At 35.7% G+C, this 18,944-nt stretch overlaps 1 protein-coding gene across 1 annotated transcript in view; it reads right to left on the reverse strand.

Annotated features, from left to right (window-relative positions):
- Positions 1-1,401: 1,401 nt before the first annotated feature.
- The window catches only part of LOC107564462 (glycosyltransferase 1 domain-containing protein 1-like), a 40,026-nt gene continuing 22,483 nt past the window's right edge, over positions 1,402-18,944 (reverse strand). The window contains exons 7-10 of the mRNA XM_016249550.1: positions 12,121-12,219; positions 11,942-11,991; positions 3,633-3,731; positions 1,402-1,548 (exon numbers count right to left, since the gene is read on the reverse strand). Coding sequence (XP_016105036.1) covers positions 1,402-1,548; positions 3,633-3,731; positions 11,942-11,991; positions 12,121-12,219 — 395 coding nt within the window. The remainder of the gene's footprint in view (positions 1,549-3,632; positions 3,732-11,941; positions 11,992-12,120; positions 12,220-18,944) is intronic.

Raw genomic sequence — 18,944 nt, forward strand, 5'->3', positions numbered from 1 at the left:
CCCCCTTGAGGTTATTAGCTAAGCTCATTCTTTTGTCTTTCTCAATGAGTTTTCATTGGGGAATTTAAAGATTTAGTAAATTGTCATTCTTTCTATAAAGCCAAAAATGTCCATGGGTTCAGAGCACCATTAATGTACGTATATATTTTACCTCTATAGTTGAACTGGAATTCAACAAAAAGTTTGCATACAAGTGTTTACAGTATATTTTATTGTGCCACGAAATTGAACGAAATGTAGATACAATCAAAGAAAGTTATGGTTTAAGATTTGAGACATACAGTCTTAGTTACAAACAGAATAAATATTTTATAATATGTTTAGCAAAACCTCCAAACAAACCTTAATCCCTGAACAAAGTAACTTTCATGAATAAATAAAAAAATCCTCCAAAGAGTAAAATGTGTCCATAAAAACAATCTTGTGTTTCATTTATTGTACAAAGAGCATCACTGTTCTTCATCTAGGGCTTTAGAGAAAAACCAGTTTGGCAGTTGAATCAGCTTAAGACTAACAGATAACTGTCTTTGGAGTTTATTAAGCCTGTAAATCTCAGCCTTGACACAGTTTAACATTTTTAAAGCTCTAATTTTTACTACAGTAAAAACAGGGCGTAATTTGTACCAAACAAGCTAAATGTAGCACCTCTGAAACTGGATTCTGCATCTATTTTACCTTACATTTGTTTAGAAAAATCAAGTATAGTACATTTCAGACGTTTTTAGTTTATCATATGTCTTGCCTGTCATGTCATATCACATGCAGTATGTACACATGAATGCAAGCTGTCTGTTCAGTTCAAGCTGAGATCCTCCTAAGAGTAGGAATCTTTCTTTCTAGGGAAGTAATGTCAACACATTCTTTAACCCAGAAAACTCACAACCACTGTGGTAACACTGGCACTTTTATACCCAATCGTCACTACAAACAAACACCACAACACAACAAAAGTAGAACGCAAACACTTGCAAACATGCAGCTGTCTGTGCACACAGCAAGAGCTCGGCCGTTTGCAGTGCCGAATGAATGTCAGGCACACGCTTCTAGATAAATTACTACCCCTCTAAAAAGAAAAGTTTTAGAAAAGTACCAGATCTGTCACCCATCCTTGTTGCAAGACCTGATAAATTGTAATTTAAGAACTGAGTAAATGTATAGTAAAATGTGTGTCCCTTTCATACCTGGTGAAGCATAAGAAGTCAACATGTCCTATAAATATATTTTTTCCTGTTTATCTTACTCTACAGACACATGGGCACCATTATCTTGGCAGTCATGGGAGAGGCTTGCATAACCGACTGGAATATGCAATTCAGTCTGAAAAGCTCTAGAAAGAGCACAAAGCCCTCACCTTTTTAAAGTTCTTAAAGACCTGAGACAAGTGTTAATCCCATCATACTGTCAGTAAAGAGTCTCCACCAGTTTCTGATAGGTTATTCTCTCCTTCATCGGGTTGTGGCAAGCTGTAATGTAATTCTTTCCATTTCTCACCAGTCTTTCCTGGAGCCCACGGCCATCCAGCAGCTTTCTGGACAAGCTTACAAATTCCTGTAGAAACAAGAACATTGAAAATCTTGTTAAGGCTTCACATATCTTTTTTTTTTTTTCAGTCATCAGTCACATGATCCTTTAGAATTATTATCAGTGTTCAAAATAGTTGTGCTATATTTTTGTGGGAGGAAAAAAACTATTGGATGAATAGAAAGTTCAAAAGAACAGCATTTATTTGAAACCTTTTCTCTGTCTTTACTGTCACATTTGATCAATTTAATGCACGTAGAGAACTAGACCTGACTTTTTTCATGTAGTGAAGCACAACTAATCATCAGAGATCTTTTAAGCCTTAACGAGGCTCTTTGTTCCACAAAATAAAGTGCAGTCTTAAACCTCTCATTTAGCTACTTAAAAGGCAGAGGTCAAGGCTCACAGATGTGACTCATGCTGGACAAGTTTAAACAAATATTTGGCACTAAGAAAATAGAAAAAAAATGTTTTTAGGTTAATTAAATTACAGAAGTGACAGTTTTTTTGGCGTTTGTGACTGATTTTTTTCTTAAATCTGATTCTTCAAACTGTAAGTTATATGTGGCCAGATCTGATTATTATTTTATTTTTATTTTCTTTTAAACTGCATTGGGCTCCTCTTAGCCGTTTAGCATGGCAGTACAATGATCGCTAAATCTGTCTGTTCCCCCTAAAGATGGTGCTAAGAAGAGGAAGTCAACATTACTCTCCCTTTTTAATGCCGAAAAAAGATTTTGAGAAAAAATATGTAAAATTGCAAGTTTAAAGTATTTATGTTTCAATCAAGTCAAGTCAAAATTATGTAATATTATGTTTAAATTAAAACATTTACTCACTCTCTATCATTCTACACTTATACACTTATATTCTACACTTTCTTTTTTCTCATAAATTCAAGTGTTCTGCACTCATATATCTTTTTGACGAAACCAACTGATTTTTAATTTTTTTTACCGATAATCTTATTATAATTCAGTCACAGCTGAAATATAATTCATGAATGCAGTGTATGAAAATGTGTCACTTCACATTTGACATCAATGAGCACAACAGTAAGTTTCCGAAAGTAAAGATATTTTCTCCATAGTGATTATTAACAATGACTGATAAACCTTTAAAGACAGACCAGTTCTGAGCTCTGAGGTTGTTATATGCTTGTGTTGCAACCATCTATTTGCATTAATACAACTTTTTTAAAATAATTGTTTAATAACAGAATTAGTGGTGAAAAACTACATTACCCATGATGCTGTACATAAATATTTGTGTATATACTATATAATTTTCCCCCCGTTGTTTTTAATTTGATTAATGCCATTCATGTGCGCAATGAAAACAAAAATAACGACTTTATTGTAAGGGAAACAGGTCAATTTAGCTCAAAGGGAATCATTTAAGATTTTAAAGGGAACTCCACCATATGTAAGGGAATTAGGACAGAATCACTGTTTTACGGTTGATCACTGAGACGGCCAGCGAGTCAGTGAACTAGCCGTATGACATCAATTCTGCAATGGATATTTATATCCAAAATATAGTGAAAACACTATTAATTAGCACATGTAACAAGATCGGCAGATTAAGACATTAACTTGTGAGCACAAAACACAAGGTACTTCTCTTTTCAATATAAATAGGGCTTTATTGGATACATCTAAGACATATAAACTAATCTAACACACGCATTCACACACAAGTTGCAGAAAGAAAAGGCAAAAGGCAAAAAGCAAAAAAGCTTGATGGTGTCCTGGGTATTTAACCCAGGCTGTTTTACACACCCCAAATGGTGTTTTGACTCCTTGGACTTGTCAATAAGTGTTCTTTTGTGTTAATGTTGAATACTGTTCTGTGACAGAGTGGTTTAGGTTTAGGCTTGCTTCAGAGGGGCTAGGGTCTGATTTATGACATCCTGTTGTCTTGGGCCTCTGTGGAATTTTTGTGCTCCCAATGTTTCAACCATGTTTGACCAAATCTTAGATTGTCTGATTCGGTCTGATATCCTACAATAACGACTTTATTCAACAATTTTTTCCCTTTTCTTGTAAAATACAAAATGTATACATTAAAATTAAGCTCTCACTGATTATCCAAACCTTTGTAAATCTTACCTGAGGGCTTGTGTACAGCAGTCCTGTGACCTCATGCTCGACTATTGCAGCATTTCCAGGAACATCCCTCGCTAAAACAGGCAAACCTAAATCCATCGCCTAAAACGCACCAGATTGCAATACATTAACTCTGTTTGGCCTTGTGCACAATGCATTTACAGTTATTCATTCTCCAGGTGATTTTATCTGAAGCAACTTAAGGGCATTCAAGGTATTTTATCAGTATACGAGATTGAACCCATTACTGTGACATTGTGAGCTACAGGAACTGCACTACAAACTAGCAATCAAGCATCATGTGCTAGCTGATTGCACTTACAAAGCTTTTCCTTTTCATTGTTAAATTCTGGTAAATTACAACAACTTACAAAAATTTGGAACTATTGAGGAAAATATGATAACAGCCATTTGGGTTAAACTAATCTGGTCAGTTTGAACACAGATTAACTAGATCCCCATGATGATACTGTGCTCATAATATCCTATCTAATAACAGGCAAAACAAACACAGATTCAAAGCTCATGTAAATGATTCTGGCACTACTAGTGAGACCAAATTGAATAGCCAAAATAATGATTGTATCAGACAGGATTCTGAAATTAATATTAATGTTATTATTAAAATTTCACTCAAATTGTTATAAATTGTCTCATAATAGAATTTGTAATAAAACAAAATCTATTAAATTATTGCTCTCTAAACAAACCTCTAAGATAGCAGCAGACATTCCCTCTGAGAGAGACGAGTTGACCAGGGCAAATGATTTCTGCATGGCAGCATGCAGCTCCTCTTGACTCAAATCAGCCGCCAGATACACTCCATATTTTTTAAATATTGGGTTTTGAATAGAAATAGATTAGAAATAATTAGTTTAGAAACAACCACGCCATAAGACAACTTTATTTCGTAAGATTTACAGAAAACCTAAATTTTTTATTAAATATCATTCAACTTAAAAAAAATAAAAATACAAAACAAAATACAAATCAAAACAGTCTCCAAGCAACATTAATGTATATATTAATATATGAAATATTAGGTTTTGAATAGAAATAGACCCACCATATGGAAACCAACATTTACCATCAACAATACATTTTTATTACGCATTATTATTATTATTACCATGCATATTATATTTTTTACTATCAGTAGTCTATTGGTCTTTCAAAAAAGACCATTCTCTAATTTTGAACACCTTGTACATTTTTCTTAATTTATGAAAGTACTGAACGCAGTAATACGTGTAACTGGCCAATACTGTAGTAACAACAGGCACACAGTCTTAGACTGCAGCAACATTGCAAATAAGTTTAAATTCACATTTTCCCCACATGAGACTCAGGGGCCATGTGCTGTAAAAGAAACATGAAAAGTAACTTAAGGTCACGTTGTGATGAGATTAATGTCTTTTCGTTATTATGTAGAAATTCTTATGGCTTATCTTTGCTTATAAGCAATAAAGAGCACAACTCCCATGTTGCTGTTTTTTCCCCTCTTGCTGTATTTTCCCTGCCTGTAAAATACTGTCAATAATACCAAATCATGGTCTGTGGACAGGACAAAGTTTCATACTGATCATAATTTACTACATGGCCAGTTGTCCTGAGGGAAAAAACGCATTTGAAAATCCCATAGATTTCCAGAGATTCGGGTCAGGGCAGGGTTGTTGCTCAATCTGATTCATTACAATGAGGGCTTTGCGTGTATTAGCTGGCCGGGGCGGCTGCAGCAACTGCAACACATGCAATTTGGGTCAAAGATGATATGAGTGTGTGAGCCTGGCAGAGCCTCTCTACAAATCCTGTTTGTTTTGATTCCACTGTCTGACTATTACATTTTTTCTAAGTGAAATGTGATATTTGATCCAAATGATAGCAAAATTAGAGATTATTGCTTAAACTAAAGCTGCTGGCTAAGAACACACCGTGTGATCAGTCCTTCCTACAGGACATGCTGAAATCCATGATCCTTAAAGATATGACGTGAACATGCTTGCACAAAAAGTTAGCAAACCTTTGTCCTCTCATCAGTTTTAACAGAACACAAATATACAAGTCAGGATACTTAAAAAAAAAAAAAAAAAACAGCATTCAAATTGCAAATTAAAAATGCTTGGAAATTACAAATAAAAAAATGCTAGGATTGGTTAAAATGCACGAAGGAAGGATGGAAGCCATAGGTGTGGGAAACTGGTTCATATTTTGGTGCTCATATTGTGCAAAAAGCTCAGCTGTTTGGAGAATTTCAGAAAAGATTGTTATGTGTTGTGTTTCCACTCAATGGGAGGAGGGAAAAAGAGATGGCAGTATGAGAAATAATTTCATTGAAAAAAAAAATACTAATGACTGACTCATACACTCTAAAAAATGCTGGGTTGTTTCAACCCAACTTTGGGTCAAATATGGACTAACCCAACTTTTGGGTTAAAAATTTAATTGAAAAATTAAACCCAACAGCTGGGTTAAACAACCCAGCATTTTTTAGAGTGCAGCTTGTACAGACATGCATAACATTTACTCAACCGCAGGGTTGGAGAGTAATGGATGTATATGTAATATGAATACATGTAACAGAGTTACGTAATCAGGATACACAATACTGGCAACTGTAATTCGTTATAGTTACGTCAAAAATCAAGGTAATCAGATAATAGTTACATTTTGTAAAAATGGGAATACTATGAGGATTACAAATGTTTAATTTAAGTAAGGAATAATTGAGGACAGACCATTGAATTACTAGAAAATAATGAGAGGTGGAGATGCGGCCACGACCCAAAGTGTCAGACTAATGCAGTTATTAATTCATTTATGACAGAGAGGGAGAGAGAGAGGGAGAGAGAGAGAGAGAGAGGGAGATTAAGCGTGTGTGAATTACACGAGTCTGTGCGTCTCTTGGCAGTGTTCAGAGGCAGCGTCTCTACTAATAGCAAAATTATAATTTATCTGCTTCAATAACAACGCCTTTATTACCTCACTAGTGAGAAATGTCATGTAGCCTTTAACTGCTAAACTATTTTACTGCGCAAGAATGTTTCTGTGTGTGCGAATGTGTGTCTGTCTTGTATGTGTCTGAGTTTCAGAGGGAGAGTATGTGCTTTCCGTACAAAATAAAACATAATTTTGTGGCAAAAACATGGAAATAATTTGTCTTTTTAATCCTATTGTTTATTTGCTCGGTCATTGTCGTTGCAGGTTTGGGTTATTTTCCTGTTATATAAGGACCATTGAAATAAATGAAATCATTTAGCGAAGTGAGATGGACATGTACTAACACCATGCATGTCGAAGCAGAATGTCTGATGACCACATGAAGAAAGTCCTCGTCAGTGCACCTGTTCTTATTATATTTGCTTGAGAAAAAAACAATTCTGTTGCAGAAACATTTCTGTTGTGTTCTGGTTTCAGAGCATTTAGTTACAACATAGTTACAACTACATGGCATTTTCTTAAATATTTTATATAGTGCATGAAATACTGTTCATTCTGTGGTGCTTGGATTAGGTTACTGAAAACATTTTTCATTAAGTAATCTGTAACGGAAATGGAATACATTTATAAAGTAACCCTCCCAAGCCTGCTCAACTGATAAATGGCAATAATAAAAAATAATAAAATATTCATAATGCATATTATGTTTTCAGTGATGTTCTTGTATAAAAATGGCAAAAGTTAGAACGTTAGAAATTAAAAATGCTGTCAATATTGGTTATCTAACCCTTAAATATGAAAATAACCAGTATTGGCAGCTTATTGTATTAAAAAGTTAGCATATATGTGTCCTTTCATCAATGTTAACAATAAGTTAACATCTTGAATCACACATTTCAAATGATAAACTCAGTGGAAAAGAGAAACTCACTGGAATTTGATCACCAATAAAGACCAATTTAAATGAAAACTATTAGTTGTCATTAATTAGAAACACCTACAAACAGGTAATTAAAGAGGCAAGTTTCAGCACATTTTAGGAATGCAGCTTTAAATGTTATTTTCAAATCAAACCAAAAGGAGGCAGAAAAGAAACACAAGACATCTGGGATTAATTTGATGTCATCAACATGAGCCCGCCCCTCCCCAAAGAAACAATGAGTCTTACCACTCTCCAGATATTCTTATCAAACAAAACCACACCACAGCTTACAAGAATATGTAAGCAACTGCCAGTGTCATCGGTTTGCCTGGAGCCAACCACACTCAAAGAAGAAAGCCTTTGAACATCACTGGAGACGCAAAGAGACAAGAAAAAGGAAAATGTGTCTCCACCTGATGTGTGAATCTCAAAGAAACCTCACAGAACAAAAGTCAGTTTGTGGAAGAAGGAAGCATTGTGTCGCTGTGGTGAAATCACTGGGCCTTGAGGATAGGTGGCTGCGGAAATAGGACACATTGAAAGGCTCAAGGTACCGAAGTTCAGGAGGAAATGAAGGAACAGTGAAGCCACCAGGAGTTAGTCGGCAGGATCTGTTGTCAGGCGCTGGGTCGGATTGGGTGAGAAATGTGTAAAGAAAGGATGGAAGCCAATGGTGTGGGGAACTGATTCATATTTTGGTGCTCATATTGTGAAAAAAAGTTTGGAGAATTGTACATGTTTGTGTTTCCATTCAGTGGAAGGAGAAAATATTTAGAGGAAAAAAAAGAATGGAAGAAAAAGTTTGGTAACACTTTAGAATAGGGAACACTTATTCACTATTAACTACGACTTTTCCCTCAATAAATTCCTAATTTGCTGCTTATGAATAGTTAGTAAGATAGTTATTGAGTTTAGGTATTGGGTAGGATTAAGGATGTAGAATAAGGTCATGTAGAGTAAGGCATTAATATGTGCTTAATTAGCACTAATAAATGGCTAATATTCTAGTAATATGCATGCTAATAAGCAACTAGTTAAGAGACCCTAAAATAAAGTGTTACCAAGTTTCTTTAAAACAAACATTTGTTAATGGGCATTTGTTATAGAAAAACATAGACTCATTTTTAAATAATAACTACCACTTCAATAACTGAAAAATAAAATACTTCAAGCTACACTTCAGAGAGTTTGCATCCAAAATTGTAAGCGGTGCATCTAAAATCGCATACTGCCTGAGTAGGTACTACAACTGAAGAGGAACAAACTTTGCAACCATTAAAAAGCACATTCTATATTGTATGAATGTCTGTAGTATAAATGTTAGTGATTCCTAACAGGTTTAGTTTCCAAGAAACTGAAGTATTTCCAAGATTTAGCCCATAGATATGTACAGCATAGTGAGATTCCTCATTTGACCGCTCCAAGCACGTTGACATGTCTGCCATCTTGCAACGGTCAACCTGACGTCATTCTCCATAATAATCAATGAGTATTCGAAGATGCCACAATTCTGCGCAGCCTATGGTTGTAAAAACTGCCGGGATTTCAATTCCAGAAGAAATGGGATAACCTTTTACAGGTGAGAATGTGTTGGTTTGTGTTTTTAGACATATAAACTCATTATTTTTAAACATTGGTAACCTTTAATGTTGTGTTAGTTAACGCGCTCACCTTGTTGCATGGTGTTAGTTAGGTCTACACAACAACACGTTACATTTGTTAGTTAATAATAAATACGTCAGAAAACAGCTTGTCGGGCTCTCAGTTTTCGGACAGAAACAGTAACATTTGAGCCGTTTGTGGTGTTACAGAGTTTGAGTGACAGATGTCAAAAGTGGTCACAAGACTTGAGAGTTGAACACACACAAACACCACCACAAAGTCAATTACGAGTGAGGAAACTCTGGATTTTTGAGTTTTGAGACCAGAATTTGTTTCTGGGTCATTGTTAATGAGAAAGCATGGCAGAAGCAATGGATGCAGCATCTGTTTTGAGAGTAAATTTGTTGAAATTAATGTTTTCTTTCTTTCATTTATAATAAAACTAGCTAGGCTGAATGAACAAAATACTATAGCACTGTACAATTATGATATATAAAAATTCAGTTTACAACACAAGTCACAATGAACCGGAAAGCAGCGCCAGATATTTTCTTACTACTGTGAAGTATGGTGGAGGCTTGGTTCTAACCATTGGTTGTTGATTAGATTTTGAGATGTGGACGTTGCATTTGAAAACAAATGTGAGCTTTCAGTCAAATATAAGAAAGGGGTGGAGTTTAAGCAGCCTAAATGACTGGAAAATTCCAGCATGTGTCACAGAGTAGTCTGAAAGAAATCTGCTGTATGCACGGATGAATTGTTCACAGTAAGATCTATAAAATGCATTTAGAAAACGGGGTGAATTTTCATTTCATGCTGACTTTAAAAATCGCCATCTTTCTCCAACCAAAGTGATTTGAACCCATCTGACCCATCATAACCCATCATAATTACAACTTCCCAGGAGGACTTAAACACACCATTAGACCCAGACTAATCAGTGAGCCAAATTTCACAACTTTTCACCATATGGTTCCATGGGCTGCCAGACACCCAGCCAGAAAATAATAAAAAATATGATGGAATGAAAACACCACTGGCGCTTGATCCCAAATGAAGCAGAACATGTGCAGTCAGACTTCTACAATAAAACTTTCATGGCTGAGAAAATAAGTAATATGGGCTTGAGGTCTTGTGTTGACTCGTTCTGTTCCTGTTTCTTTTCTAACCTTAGACACACTTAGGGACAGAAACGTTTTTTTTTTGCCTTGGGCTTGTTTGTTTCCTCCTCCCTTTTTTCAATCTTTTAAAATCTATATTTCAAAAAATATTTGACCATGTCTGTGACTAGATTCTGCCCAGAGGAGGAGGGTGACCTCTCTATGGGGTTGGCAGAATGGCAGCACCTAGGCTTGGCACATAATCTGGAGTGGCAGATGGCCTGCCACAGGTTAGCCATCAGCTCGTAGCAGCTAACAAGCCTCCCCTAGCATCATGAAGCACTGCAGGTCTATGAACAGTCCACAGCTTATGCTAGTCCCCCGCAGCCCCAATCCTCTGCATGATTCCACGGCTCTAGCTCGAGTGAGCCTCTAAATGCCTCTGATAAGTCCAGCTTAGTGCATGCTAATGTTGTTATCTTTGCTACATCCAATTAGCACTACCTTGGAATCTACAGAAACACGCTGCCCACATGCGCCAACACTGACACAGCTTCTTTGAAAAGGATGTTAGGATGTTGGAGATGTTAACTAGACATAAGAAGATATACAACACAAATGGTGACAGCAGCAGGAAGGGGCGTTAATTTAATTAGACCAGGGCTCATCAACTAATTTCTTTAAAGGAATAGATTATCTAGGGAATTTCCTACATTGTACACTTTTTAGCAGTACACCAAACTAAGAAAAGGAATGCTATTGACGTAATGTTTTTAGACAGTATTGTAAGAGAACTGAACTGAGCTGGATGATGAAATCATTGAATCAACACTGAACTGAAAAATGAAAAAAAATTGACTGTTGTCTATTGTGTTAAATTCTTTTGGAATTTTTGCATTATTGATACTATTTTCCTGTTGAACACTGTAAAGCTGCTTTGACACAATCTGTATTGTATAAAAGTGTTATATAAATAAAGGTGTCTTAACTTTTATGTAACTACATGTTTTTAAAGCAGAGTAGCTTTACACATAACTGAACAGTGCAAATGCGATAATCAAACATACCCAAATAAAACAATCAATCAGTAATAGTCATTTTTTGTCTGGCCATTTCAACTGTGAGGCTTTTTTTATGTAACCTTCCTATTTCTGAATACTTGCATATAAAACTAGTGGGCGACCAATATTGATTTTTTGCCGACCAAAGCCAAAATCACACAGAACAGGGTGGCCAATAGTCAATACAAAGTTGCTATACATGATTTCACACTATTTAATTATAGATAGTAAATAACACATGCAAAACCATTGCTGCAATTAAACTTATTTATTTTACATATTTACTGAATTAGAAATAAATCTAGAATAGAAAAATAGAAATAGAAAAGAAATAGATAAAAACATCAATAAAACTGAAGTAAACACGTAACCAAATGTGCACGCAATAAGCTGGCAAGTCAGAAATCATATTTTCAAAAAATTAGGACCAGGTAACGTCAAAAAATAACTAAATAAATAAGTAAAAATAAATAAATAATACAAAAGCCAAATATCATGGTCAACCACTAAAATAAATAACATTTAATTTTATCAGATGCATTTGAATATGTGTAGCCGAAGAGCAGGAATTTAATTGATTTAAAAATCAAAAGTTTGTTTAAAAAAAAAAAATGTATTTGACAGGCTGGATCTGGCCTGTGGACCTCTAGTTGTTGCCCTAAACTAGACACTACACTATTTCTTGCTTACCTTTGGAACAATGATGATGAGGACCACTAGGGGGTTCTGACTGTGCCATTCTGTAAGAGAAAAGATCCAATTTAATTGTTTATATATGTTTATATAATTATTTTAACATTTAAAAACAGTCACAATTTCATGTTGCACAATGAATGAGGTTGAACTATGATCCTATAAAAAAGTAATACCTGCAAAAGCTTCTAGAAGATACAAAGGATCCTTAACTCGTCTGAGTCCACATACCAGCAGAAACACACGTAGATTTCCCACTTTCTTGGTACACACACCTAAAACACAAGACAAAAGTGTCACATTAAGACAGCCTTGATTTATTTTTTGCTATAAATGCCTTTTAAGTACAGATTTTACAGTTAGACTTTCAATCTATAAAAATATCATTTTAAAACTATGAAAGTCTAAACAAAGAGTAAAATAACAAAGAATATTGAAACGGTTTGCTTAATGATTTATATATACAAAAAATAAATTTCCAATAAGCTATATTTGGTCAAAAACAGAAAGAAAATGCTATTTAATTGGGTATATTTAGGATACATGAAATGATAGCTACGAAATTAACCTTAGCTGGACAAAGGAGTCCATCAAATGATCCCAAAACTGCCTAAATGTCATTTCCACCACTGAATGCTTGTCAACAGGGTCAAAAGTGCCAATAGTTGAAGAAACACCAGACTACATGTGCAGAGAAACTGCTGATCCTGAATCAAATGTTTAAGCGTTTCTGAGCAATGAAATGTAATTTGACATAAATCAATGCATACATGCTGTACCTCCATCTGTAATGAGGCTAATCCATCAAACAAGGTCATAGAGATGTCAGAGATGCAATGCGTGCAAAACTGATTGCATGCTCAAAGTAGTACTTTATCAGTATGGCATATATAAATAGTAAGTATGCCATAGCATGTAAATACATTATGTATCACAGAATACACAAGAAACAACCATTTTTATAAGCCACCATGCATACATCTGGATCATAGAATGACCACTGGAGACAAGAAAATCACTGAGGACAATTAGGAAAAACTAAGACTGTCATTTTAGCATATTAACTTATTATTACAATTATTTATTATATTAAAAAAAAGAACCCCTGCCCTGACCTGTATGTAAATGCGATTTTCCTACCATTGGACAATACGATCCCAAGTACTGCTCGCAAGAAACATTCCTGAATTCAATGGCTTATATGAGAGCAAAAGAATTATCTGATTAGTCAATTAGTGTGTCATGCAATATTTAAAATTTTTCACTTATTAACAGCCCTAAAATAACCCATAGGCGCACAGATGCTCGTGATGATGTTATCAGGTCCATGTGACACCGTCCTCACTGTTTAGTCAGTAGTTGGTATCTGTGGGAATGTTCCATCCAAATCTGTGCTTTACCCCAGATCATCCCTCGTTTAAATCCCACCTATTCCAGATTATCCACAAAATATAAGCGCTAGTGTATGCATGCGCACACATGCATGTCAACTGCGAGTCAGTGCAGGCTTGAACACTGTTGACAAAAATATATCAAATCTTATCATAAACTGTCTGCTTCACTGGACAATCGCTATCAATGCAGAAATACTTCAAACCCAAATTGTAATTTCTGCACCACTTGTGTCACCAAATGAAAATTCGGTCACACTTTATTTTAAGGTCTAGTTCTCACTATTAACAAACTATTAACTATGACTTTTGCCTCAATAAACTCCTAATTACAGATTATTAATAGTTAGTAAGGTAGTCGTTAAGTTTAGATCTTGGGTAGGATTAAGGATGTAGAATATGGTCATGAGCAATATGTGCTTTATAAGTACTAATAAACTGCCAATATGCTAGTAATATGCATGCTAATAAGCAACTAGTTAATAGTGAGAATGGGTGCCTATACTAAAGTGTTACCGAAAATTCAATAATAATGACAAGTTTCCCTGAACACTCCCGCCACCTATTCGTGGTCAGCAAGCAACAGTCCAGCCCAAAACTCACTCACGTCAGACACTGTCAATGCATTGAAGTTCAATGCACTGATGTTGTTCAATGCACAAGTCATCAAAGGGCTTATCAAAAGCCTTTAGAGTTAAAAGGTCACTGGTTACGAGTTTTTAGACTGATATCTATTCTAATCTCTCATTCTTCAAAATTTCTCACTTTTAGCTTATTCACTTGTGGTTTGGCACTATTTTCCATAATACTGGTTTGGACTGATAATTAAGTGTATTATACATATTACGTTTGAATTATATTTCAATTTAACTGAAATTATTTCTGAAAATATGTATCTTATATTCTAATATTTGGCAGAAAATGATATGTTGTTAAAACAAATATATTCCAAATAATATTTGAATTATATGTTTTGGCTTTAGTACAGTCATAATATAAAAGCTATTTTGAAAACCTGTTGTTTTAAGATCACACATTTTAAATTTTAATTTTTCATACACAGTATTAATTGTGTTTTGTACACATGAAATATACATGAAGTATAGCTGCTTTTATGCAGCAGCTCCTTGGCATTGAACAGTTTGAAAACCCCTGGTTTATAGCATTACTTTTGGAAACCATATCTTTATAGCCACAGTGCTTTATTTAGTCTGTTTTAGCAGGTAAAGCCAGAGAGCAGTGCCCTACGCCTGAAGACAAGAGTGATAAATGAAATGACCTGTGAACCCTGCACATAAGAGCTACTTGTTTGGCTACGAACAATCCACACACAAGCTGCTTAAAGCTAAGCATTGTTGCTTTTAGCAGAAATTGCTCCCTGATCTGGAATCAGTTTTGCTTTATGTTTCATCAATGATGTTAGTTCCAGCAAGGCTAAGGCTGGTCATAGGTCAGTATGAGGACAGCCTCCACTCTTAAACATAGAGGGGGAAGGACACAGAGGTACGTGACATGAGGTAAAGCTCCGGGATTAGACGACTGATCTAGGGGTACATGCTTACAATGGTTTAATTCTCAGACAAGGGCTTTGAGTGAATTTTTACTTGGAAAGTGAAAGACAGGGATGGTCTCACCTCATCTACCCAATAGCTGGATAAGCCATCAGACTCACAATAGCCCTACTGTATATAAAGCTGTTTCTAAAAAGGGTAGTCAACATTCACATCCATAGTTTCTCTTATTCATTTTTTATTTGAAAAGAAGTTAAACTTTTATATAATTCACCTTGTTCATGTTAATCAGCAAACAGTTACATATCGGTGACCATGCTTTTGCTAAGGGTTAAGGTTTTGCAGACTAAAATACTTTTTGGGCAAGCACTAAAAAAAAAAGTGTAAATATTTCACTACTTATTTATATATTTATTTCAATTTTTTATTTCATCTGAATGGTATAAAACTTGGTAGAGGTTTTGGCACTTGTGTGAACACAAAAAAATCAAAACATGATTCAAAAACTTGATTACATGATTACACTTGTACAGCTGACGGTCTAAAATGACGGCATTGGAAATGAATGAGAAGTGAATTTCATCTAGTGGAAACATACTGCACCCAAACAAACCTTACGGAAACATCTTTTTTTTTTACTTGTTTCTTTTTTACTTGTTTAGATTCATTGCTTTAATTTCCAATTAGATTTAGCATAATACACGTTTTGGAAAATATACATTTCATTTCAAATAAAAAAAATAGTATTTTTATGCATTTTTCATTTGCAGGTCTATGCTAAAAAAAGTGGTTAACGGGTAATAAATGGATAATAACTATTCTACAAATATAATTTAGTACCATAAAGTACTTAAGTAAAAAAATTAAATAAAAAAATACAAAACAAAAATCATCAAACTAAAATATAGTACGTTCATTTCTTTGAAAAAAAAAAAGAAGAAAAAAAAGGTTGCTCATTTTTGACATGCAAGCAGTACCAGAGGGATACATGTCAGGAAGTAGAATTAAACTGAAATTCATAGAAATTCATATTCAGTTTTTCACTGTCAGTGTCTTATTATAAAAGTTGGTATACTGATTAAAAAAATGGTGCATTTCTTTCACTTTTGAATATGAGACAATGACCTTAACAATTTAGAACAAACGTCCATATTTTGGAGAGCTGTTGTCTGCAATGCAGCACTATATACCACTATAGAGCTGTTTCATTAAACATCTTTAATTCAAGACCTGCACAAGCAGACAGCGAGGAAAAAACTTCACAATGCCTCAATATGCTTTAGCTCTTAGCTGTGGGTTTATTCTCACTCTTGGAGCACTTGACTTCACATCCTGCTGGTGGGTATATCATGACCAGCGGACCTCTACTAAAGATTACGGTCAGATAAAATGCGTCACGGGCAAAGCATTTTCAAATATCCAAATCCAAAACTAAACTAACGGATATAAATCATCCAAACAAATAAGGGTTCATCACAAGGTCATCAAAACAAATAAAAAGAAACTGAAACAAGCCAAATATACAGGAGAATTTTGCAACACCATATATAAAGTTTATCTGAAGTAAATCCACAGTTATTCTGAGGTTGGTTGATTACACACTATAATCTCATGTTATCTGAGAGTTTGGACGCACATTTATGTAAGTACTGTAACTATGGAGTGCATGGCACAACTCACTACTACTGTTATTCTGACGAGACATGAGGGGCAGATGAGTGAGAAGGATAAACTGGAACCCTTTTTTTGTTTTCTGCTTTGAAGCATATTCATTTATCCACAAGAGGCACCATCATGCTTTATTATGGCTCTAAAAGAGCAAGAATGTCGGCCTGAACCAGAGCACCGTCACTGCACCAGTATTTCAATGTGATGATCAACCGATGCTCAAACAGATACAGCTCAAGATAAAGTGTGACGTCTGATTTCAAAGGCTCTACAGCACTTGGGGTGCAGTCTAAATCTTTACCTAAAGAAAGTAACGGCATGACTAATGATTAATAACTATGCTAAAAGTAGTTTACCTTCACTGCCAGAGACTGTAAATACTGCACTCCACCATGTGGCTGCAGGGAAAATAGGCTCAGACTACATCCTAGAAACTCTGAACACACAAGAAAATGAAATATTTATGGGGATTACATTTGTACAGAAGGCATATTTTAATTAACTTGTAATAAAACAGATTAAAACCTAAATAAAAAGCTGTCAGACTTACTTAAATTATATATAAAGGAAGTTGCCATATAAAATGTCCTTGGATCTTATAAAAAAAAAATAATAATAGTATATTATAAAATAAATAACAATATATAAAATAAATAAAATGTACATTGCATTAAAGATTTTAACTTTTAAACTAAGGTTTTCACACTTGTTTTGCCCTCACTAGTTCATTTGAAATAGCCTTATGGTGTGATTAAAAAAATATAAATATGTTTCATTTGTCCCTTAATTAATATGTTGCTATAAAAAAGCATTTAAAAAGGCATAAATATAATTTTTTTCTGTTAATTAATATGTGGTCATGAAAGCATTATTAAACTTTTATAATGATATTATTTTGTACACTATTTGCACCGTAGAAACATTTGCAGGCTCTTTCATGCTGTGAATTTGCAAACTCTTTCCCACGGTAACTTTAACTTTGAAGTAAGTCCACGGATGGCTTTGGTCGTGTACTCTAATCTAGTGTTAGAGGATTTGTGCACAAGAGTGGTTTACGGCGGATTACAGCCATCCTCAAACGAGACAGCAGGGGGAATATGTCCTCCACTTCACTGTAAACAGCTGCCATCCATATCACTCCTGTCCAATGTTTTTAGACTCGTGATGGCTAGACGAACTGATATATGGAAGCTCTGTCTATCTATTATTTTATCACACTTCTACCTTCAAGCAGTGGCTGAACCGCTTGACAATTTTCTCTAGTCTCTCTGTAGGATCAGTTAAGAATGCTCTGTCAACTTCTCTGATGCACTTGAGAGGGAAATATAATTACTGCAGGATGAATTACACCTCAAAGGTTTAAAAAATAAAGACAATCTAGTGGGTTTGCCCTTATGTGTGAGTGCAACAGTAGACACGTGTCTTTTCTACAGTGTTAGATCTAAGAGTTCACATGAAAGAAAAAGAGGAGGATATAAACAAACAGGCCTGTCACTGAAGGTGGGGGAAAAACTAAAGGCAAGACCAGTGCGTCTCTCCAGAGGGAGGAGAATATTCATCTTCACGTGCCACAGAAACTGATATGGACAAACCGTAAGATGTCTTCCCTATTACCTGTCTTCCTCATCACCTTACCCAAGAAAGGTATTTTTCCCCCCCTTGGTTTACATTCTTTTTTTTTTTTTGCCTGCCCTTGATCATAAAGAGCAACTTTAACATGAATGTAGTGGGTGACTTATATACCTAAGGAATATATTTTTCAAAAAAATCACAGTTTAAAATTGCCTGCTATTAAACTGTAAAATACACTTTAAACATATTATTATTATTATTATTAAGTCTACACTACATCAAACAATCTGTTTTTCACACTGGAAATGTCACATTTCACAGCTTTTCACAATTAAAATTCACACTCCTGATCCCCAGTTCTGCCCAGTGTCGGCTCCAGTCTCAGAGCTCGCTCCAGTGTCTGCTCCAGCCCCAGAGCTCGCTCCAGGGTCGGCTCCAGCCCCAGAGCTCGCTCCAGTGTCTGCTCCAGGCCAAGTGTCCGCTCCTCCAGAGCGCCCTCCAGTGCCCGCTCCTCCAGAGCGCCCTCCAGTGCCCGCTCCTCCAGAGCGCCCTCAAGTGCCCGCTCCTTCAGAGCGTCCTCAAGTGCCCGGTCCTCCAGAGCGCCCTCAAGAGCACGCTCCTCCTGAGCGACCACAAGGATACCTAGTTTTCCCCAAGAAGATTTTTTTGGGGGGGGCATATGCTCGTGGCCATGGTGGCCGAGCCGGCTAAGGCCACGGAGGATCCGCCATGACCTCCTGAGTCCCCTGATCCGCCAGGGTAACCTGAACTACCTGCTCCGCCATGGCAACCCGAACTGTCTGCTCCGCCATGGCCTCCTGAACTCCCTGATCTGCCCTGGAGGCCTCCCGTGTCTCC

The sequence above is a fragment of the Sinocyclocheilus grahami genome, unplaced genomic scaffold, assembly GCF_001515645.1.
Source record: "Sinocyclocheilus grahami isolate Dianchi unplaced genomic scaffold, SAMN03320097.WGS_v1.1 scaffold936.1, whole genome shotgun sequence".
NCBI lineage: Eukaryota > Metazoa > Chordata > Actinopteri > Cypriniformes > Cyprinidae > Sinocyclocheilus > Sinocyclocheilus grahami.